The sequence below is a fragment of the Meleagris gallopavo genome, chromosome 25 (assembly GCF_000146605.3).
Source record: "Meleagris gallopavo isolate NT-WF06-2002-E0010 breed Aviagen turkey brand Nicholas breeding stock chromosome 25, Turkey_5.1, whole genome shotgun sequence".
NCBI lineage: Eukaryota > Metazoa > Chordata > Aves > Galliformes > Phasianidae > Meleagris > Meleagris gallopavo.
Genome location: NC_015035.2, coordinates 5,048,080 through 5,055,172, shown reverse-complemented (window position 1 = coordinate 5,055,172; position 7,093 = coordinate 5,048,080). Strand labels below are relative to the sequence as shown.

Genomic DNA, 7,093 nt, shown 5'->3' with positions numbered 1-7,093 from the left:
CCCGCCCGGTGCCGCCCTTCGTCCCGAAGCTCCGCTCTCCTGGCGCCCCCTGGCGGCGGCTCCCGGCACGAAGCGGCGGCTGCGGCGCGGCGCAACGGCTCGAGGTCCCGGGGAAACGAGTGACCCGAAAAATCGCCCGGACGGAGCCCCGGGACACGGAAACACCGCCGGGAGCCGCGAGCATCACGGGGCTGTCCTCAGAGCGGCGCTCGGCCCCGCGTCCAACCCAAATCCGGCAGTTCGGAACTGCCTCAATAACGCGGCCAACCACCGCAGGGTGTTAAAGGAATTCCTTCGGGCTGCCGGGAAAACAGAGCGCAACACGCGTCCCATCCTAAGGGCACCGAGCTGGGAGACGGAGATGTGCTGCGTCTGACCCCCCTCCCCACTCGGTGCAGCTGCAGCTCTGCGAGGAGCAGCATCTCCACGTCCCAAAACAAAGTGCTGTTAATAAAGGGCTCCTCACAGCCCAGCAGGAGGAGGTCCTCCCATGGGACTTTACTAAACAAACACACTGACAGCTGTTGGGAGTAAAAAAATATGTTTTTTCCTTTTAATTACATCAGTTATCAAAGAAAAAAAAAAAAAAAGCAGTGGTAACAAAAATACAAAGCTCTGAGGGTTCCTTGTTTTGTTTGTTCTGTAATAAGTTGAACATCAGTGCAATTGTTTTAATTTAACTTCTGCTCTGAGTCCCTGCTGGCAGAGTATGAGTAGGCTTTGCCCAGCACCAGACGGTCACGCAGCAGCTTGAAGAAGGCGTAGTAATTGCTGAAGAGGATCAGAGCCAACGAGATGGTCTGGTGCCACTTTTCGGAAGAAATCAGCGAGTAAAGCTGGTAGAAGATGACAGCTCCTTCCAGCAGGATCAGGATGTTGAGGATTCTCAGTGGTTTGCTGAAAAAGAACTGCAGGAGAGGCCGCAGTGAGGCACGGAGCAATGGCAGACCCTCCCAGGGCTGTTTTTTGGACAGGCAGTGAGGCGGAGCCCTGAGTGCTGCCCTGCCAGGATCCCAGTTCTGGACAGAGGCTGGGATGGGGCACAGCCTTCCCTGGCAGCACCGAAGGCAGAGTGGGCACTGTGTGTCCCAGCACCCCACAGACAGCTCTCCTGCTCACAGAGCTGAGCAGTGCGGGGCTGAGGACAAAGGGGCTCTCACTGCCACCCGCTGCCACAGCCCCCAAAAGGAAACGAGATCTTACGTGAAAGCGGAAGTGCGAGACGTCCGACGGCACCGCCACGTTGTAGTGACCCACAGCTTTGTACACATTCTTGCTGTGTTTCACCAACACTCCCTGCGGCCACATGCACTCCTCTGTCCACCTGCAGAAGACAAGCAGAGGGCTGTAACATCTGCTGACAGAGAAGGACTCGGGCTGAGGGGGATCTGCTGCCTTCCCACTTCAGCGAGGGGAGCATTTGAGCTTTGTGCTGCAGTGAGCTGTGGGCATTTGTGAGGGCAGAGCTCAGCTGATGGCAGGGAATGAACAGCAGTGACCAACTGCAGCCACCTGTGGGCAGAAGCAGCAAACACTTGCCCAAATCACATCTGCTTGCTGCGCTTGGAAGTGGGCAGCACAGACAGCAGTGTGTCAGCCAACAACCCCGCTCTCATTTTTCTCTTATTTCTTTTTGAGCAAAAAGATGATAAAGAGACAGAACTGGAATGCTAAGATCCCTACCCAGCCTCCAGATAGGGAAGGAAAAAAAGAGAAAGCTCCAGAAAAAGAGAAAGGAAAAAAAGAGAAAGCTCCAGAAAAAGAGAAAGGAAAAAAAGAGAAAGCCCTCGCCCAGCAGAGCTCCTTACTGGTGCTGCAGCACGTTGGAGCAGAGGGCCGGATCCACCTTCTGCCAGCAGCCCAGGTGTGCTGCAGCCTTGTGCAGCAGGTCGCAGTAGCGCGCAGGTAAGAGGTACTGCATGAGAATCACAGATGTGCTGATGGAAACCAGCAGGAAGAGCTCACAGGACCAGCGTTTGTCGTAGTACTGAGTGTTCTGAGGGGGGAAGAGAAGGATGTGTGACTGACAGTGTGTTTGGACAGGCTCACCCAACGCAGCCATCAAAACACGAAGCGCTCCGGCAGGTAAAACGAGGCTTCTCACACTGCTATGAATTCTGCTTCCAAAAGAGGCACCCACATAGCGTGGCTGCTGTGCAGCTCCAGCACAAACCACGCTACCAATCACCAAAAATGGGTGACGCACACAGAACAGCCCTCCAACCTCCCCACGGCCCAGCTAAGCAAGAACCACACATCCTCCCTAACCCAGCATCCCCCCGCCCTCCCCAGCCAGTGCCATGCTGGGAGGGGTGGGGTGATGCCCCGGCTCACCTTCACAAACCAGACCGGCACGAAGGCCACATAGTAGGCACTGAGCATGGAGCTCACCAGCACCTCCTTCATCCGCCAGTTAAAGTCCATTTTCAGGTATTCCACCTCATTTCGGATGAGGTCTGGGGAGAGGCAGCAGGCGTGAGTGGGCATCGCCTCCATGCCGTACATCTGCCGAGTGTGCTGCTTCCAGGTTTCCTTCAGGACTGTCAAGTAGTCTCTGCCCCTGAAGTTCACCTCGCCGGTCTCTCTGGGGCCAATGTTGGCCACCTGGGAGAAGAGGTTTGTCTTCCGAAAGTCACAGTTCAGCTGGAGGAAGGGAATGTACATGCCAAACCTGCAGCAGCAGAGCGCAGGAAGGCGGTTAATTCCTGCCAGCACCGCAGGCAAAGCCTGAGTCTGCATGCAGAGCATCAGCACGAGGACTGCAGCCCACCCCAAATCACACCGAGTACCCACACAGACTCCAGATAAGAGCTTCCCCAATGCAACCCCAACCTCAGTACAACGCAGGGCAGCCTTACCCATAGTAACACCAAGTCTCACATCTTTATGAAATCTTTCCTCTTGCATCTACCAGGGGGAAGGGAGCAATTCCACAAACTGAAAGGTAATTCAGCTGGCTTTCTTCTGCTGGTTAACACAAAGCACGGAAGCTGCTTGATCCTCTCCACCTGGCAGAGGCACCTAAGGACTAAGATAAACTGAAGGAGTGGGTTCTTGGAACGCCAGGAGGAAACCAGACAATCCTTCTCATGTGACACAAACAATTTAAGAACTATAATTAATGCTTGTATTAAACCTGAAATACGGCTGAGTGGGAAAGAACAGCCCTGGAACCACGCAGAAATGTGACAGAACAGGAGGGAAAAGGGCTCTTAAAAGTTCTGTTATCGTGTCATCAAGTGTTTATTTACACTCAAGCTTCATGTCACCCTGAGCAACGCCCACTGCACTGAAGCAACATCAGAACCCACACACAAATGTCAGAAGAGACACTTACGGGTAACACAGGAACAGGAGATTGAGGAAGGAGTAGGTTCTGAAGAGGTGAATTATTGATCGACACAAACTCCAGCCTGTGCCAGTGAGAACAGCAAACCGAGTGACCACCAGGAACACGGAGCGCGGCAGGGAGACTTTGCCACTCTGGGAAGCCTGCAGGGAGAGCAGAAAGAACAGGGCAGAAGGAAGGCATCCAATCCTCCTCCAGAAGCACACGCAGAAGGGCAGCACTCAATCTGTTAAGTCGGTATCACATGCACGAAGGAAGAGTGAAGGGAAAGGCCGCCAGAAAGTCCTTATCTGCACCACCATCCCGCTCACCACAGAGCACCTCTGCAGTCAGCAGAAACCAAACCACGGCAGCTCCTCCTTGCAGAAAGCTGGGGTCATTAAGAGAACAAGAAAAGAGCCCAACCCGGTTCTTTGCGAGGAATCAAGCAGAAGCTGGGCTAGCTGAGCAGCCTCACTGAGAGAGTAATTCAGAAATGATCACAGAAGGGCAGCGAGAGGCACGAGCACTGATTTGAGATGCTCACTCCTGTTCTTCCAATTAGAAAACATACCCACATTTCTGGCTTAGACATAGCCTGACATTCTTTGGAAAAGGGACACGGAGAGACGCATTTTGCCCAAGAGGAAAGAATGGTTCTGAGATTTGCATCAGACTTTACCTCCTTCACAATAGCTACAATCAAGCGGCGTGCCAGGACGATCGTTGTCACCGTCAGCACGTTGAAGTCAATAAGATGAAAATTCTGCAGCGATAAGAAGGAAACGGTTTCACTTTCCACCAGGCAGCAGAAATCCACATTAAACAGAGAAGCTCCCAAGGTACTCTTTTCTCTTTGGACTCTCTCTTTCAAGATCAGGAAGAGAATGCCAAGCAGGCAGCCAGTGCCCAAAATTTGCCAGATGAAAGCCACGAGAGCAAAACCTCCCAGGCTGTGGAGTCGCACGTAGTTTGCACAAAGCAGAGACAGAAAAAATCATGTCTCACAACCCCCAAAGAGCCTGCAACCATCAGCAGACAGCAGCTGCCCTGCGGTGCTTACCAAAGATGTGTGTGAAGGCGGGTGGGACGGGGGGTACCACCACACAGTTTTGTAGATGTTGATGTAGTGGACGAACAGAGCAACGAGATGACAGAAGAAGAGCTGAAGTTCAAACAGCACACTCCTCTCCACAGGCAGCTCTGGGATCTTACAGTGCCGGAGGGGAACGACTGCCTGAGTTGCCAGAGGTGGGCTGGAAAGCCCCGTACCTGAACCGCTCCTATGAGGGAAACAGAAGGCAGCAGTCACTCCATGAGACACACAGCACTGCCCTCCTGCATGCACAGCACGCTGCAGAAGCAGGTGGGTCTAATGCTGGCTGACTGGCAGAATAACAGCTGCCACCAACTAGAGGTGTCAGCACTCCAAGGATTTCTAGAACCGCTGCTACAGCGCAGGGAGAGCAGGAATTTCCCCAGGGAAAGTAATATTTGGAGCCAGGCCAGCCTACAGCATCAGCTCATTCCATATTAAATCCCTCGTTGAGAGTCAGGTTGAAAAGCCGTGGCTGTGCTGCGCAACAGGCAATCAGTAGCCATTTAATTAACTGCAAGTGTTTAGACCTTGAGTTGCTATTTACATTTCTGAGTGCTTGAACATGAAATACAGAGCAATTAAACACAAGCTCTTTCTCATTCCTCAACTTCTATTCCACTAACTGTGGAGGAAAAACAAGTTTAGTCAGAGGTGCATATTCCTGTGTGAGCATGCACACGATTCCAGACACCAACTCTTTCAATCAAAGGGAAGGGAACTAATATGCACTAGATACATCCCTCCTGATTTGCAATCTCTAAATAACAGCACTCAGAGGAATCTGGGTGTGGGTTGGGGTTCAAAGGAACCACAGAGCACAAGGTGCCAATCTCCTACTGCAAACCCCAAAAAGAAATCCTGGTAGCATCAGTGTGACTGCAGAAAGACTTCTGGCCCAGGGTCAACACGGGTGATCAGTCCGTGCTGTTTGTTTGAGGCAGAAGGCTGAGAGCATGAAACAAGTGTGTGAGGTTAACTTCAGGAACCTCAGCTGTGTCTCCAGAAGTCCTGGATTCCCAACTTAACAAGATTGATTCAGCTCCTCAGGACTGAGGAATCCGCCAATAACCTCAGAGCAAGTGCTCCCGTTCCAATTCCTCTTTAACTACAGACACGAAGCCTCTTCTACACTGAACAGCCACACAAAACCAAAGGCTGATTCTGCGAGAGCAGCAGCACTACATACAACATACAGAACAGCTCTCGTAGGTTCTAAGAGCAGAAGGCTGCACAGACTAATTACTCGGGGTGTGGCTTTGTACTTCATTACCTACTTAGTGATAAGGACCTTTGTGCTTGCTCACAGTGGTGCAGGTACCCGGTGGATTGCTCCACTTTTGGTGGCCTTGCAATAACTTGTTTGAATAACTGTATCCATGTGCATTCCTTGGCCTAAGGTCATAAGCAGGGAGTATGTTAAAACGGGGCTAACATTTGCTAAGCAGACAGTTCATAAGGTACCTCCTGCTTACGTATTTCTGTTGGCACAGAGCTTCTCTTTCCACCTCTCTACCTCAGAAGCAGAAAGGCAACAAACCAGTCAGGCTAGAACCTGAAAAAAAACCCGAAATGCAGCCTACACAACATCTGAGCGAGCTGATCTCTACCCTAGAAACACCTCACCTGGCACAGGAGACACAACAACCAGAACTCCACAGACAGGCGTTGGATGCACCATGATCTGTACTCTTTCCCCCAGGTGGCCCCTACATGCTTTTGAACACTCCTGGAAGTCTGCCGTGGTCTGACAAAGCACTTGAGACATCAGAACCCACCTATTCCAAGCGGAACACGCAGCACAGACGCTGCTGCACACCAGAGTTAACAAATCCCCGAGCTGCAGGGCAGCCAGCTGTGTGTGAGACAGGAGGCACAGGCGGCCTCACGGCTGCCTCAGGTCGGGCCATACCTGGTGCGGGAGCGAACGCCTGTGACAGAGGAACTCGTGGAGTGGCTGGAGCCGCCAGCAGCCCCGGGCTCACAGAGAGGATTTCGGCAGTAGGACGTGCGGTTGGGGCCCCGCCTTCCCCCTGCCATAACAACAGAGGCTGCGGAGGGCTGTTCTTTGGGGTGGTTTCTTGGCTGCTCACTGCACCGTTATGCCTTCAGTCCTTAAAACTGGAAAGAGAACGTTTATGAGCAAGGCTCACCCGCGGGGAAGCAGCGCTGCTCAGCCCTTCTCACCGTGGGTAAGCCCCACTCATCTCCCGTGCCCTGCTTGGGCTACAGGTGTGGCCCCGGATAGCTCTGACACTGCTGGGGCTGCACGGAGCGCGGTGCTGAAGCTCAACGTGAGCAGCGGGGAGCAGCTCCCTGCACCCCAACCCAGCCACCTCCCAAGGAACGCATCCCAAGGAGCGCAGCCCTGCTGCAGGGTTACCCCGCTGCTTCCAGGGCTGTACACAACGTGCCAAGGGACTCGGGGCACTGGGGGCACCTTCGTGCAGTTCTGTGTTTGCGTGGGAACCCGCAGCTCTTCAGAGCGGTGCCGCAAAGACACGGAAACTGTTTCCTCCTTCTTTAAGGTGGGAAAAGAAGCAGCCGAAGCGCGTTTGGGGCACTGCCGGGGCCGTAGCCGGCGGTGCGGGGCTGCACGAAGCGCCCCGTTCGGCTGCAGCTCGGAGGGTCTCAGCGGGGGGCACCGCGCCCACCGCCCCGCGCCCACC

At 53.5% G+C, this 7,093-nt stretch overlaps 1 protein-coding gene across 2 annotated transcripts; it reads right to left on the bottom strand.

Moving 5' to 3' along the window:
• Positions 1 to 566: 566 nt before the first annotated feature.
• TMEM39B (transmembrane protein 39B) lies at positions 567 to 7,031 on the bottom strand. Of its 2 annotated transcripts, XM_010723489.3 has the most exons (9): positions 6,865 to 7,031; positions 6,337 to 6,545; positions 4,392 to 4,611; positions 4,011 to 4,094; positions 3,338 to 3,492; positions 2,335 to 2,671; positions 1,809 to 1,996; positions 1,204 to 1,324; positions 567 to 908 (listed from the first exon to the last, which is right to left on the bottom strand). In XM_010723489.3, the coding sequence occupies exons 2-9, from the start codon at positions 6,462 to 6,464 to the stop codon at positions 672 to 674; spliced, it is 1,470 nt and encodes a 489-aa protein (XP_010721791.1). In that variant the 5' UTR covers positions 6,465 to 6,545; positions 6,865 to 7,031; the 3' UTR covers positions 567 to 671. The 2 variants fall into 2 exon arrangements, with proteins under 2 accessions (XP_010721791.1, XP_019478242.1); XM_019622697.2 differs by lacking the exons at positions 3,338 to 3,492; positions 4,011 to 4,094; positions 4,392 to 4,611; positions 6,337 to 6,545; positions 6,865 to 7,031 and adding an exon at positions 2,859 to 3,010.
• Positions 7,032 to 7,093: the final 62 nt, after the last annotated feature.

Coding starts and splice junctions, on each gene's coding strand:
- TMEM39B (XM_010723489.3), bottom strand. CDS start 6,464: ATGGCAGGGGGAAGGCGGGGCCCCAACCGCACGTCCTACTGCCGAAAT. Junction 3,493..4,010: donor TTGTAGCTATTGTGAAGGAG/GTAAAGTCTGAT, acceptor CTCTCCCTGCAG/GCTTCCCAGAGTGGCAAAGT. Junction 2,672..3,337: donor CTCCTGTTCCTGTGTTACCC/GTAAGTGTCTCT, acceptor CTGCTGCTGCAG/GTTTGGCATGTACATTCCCT.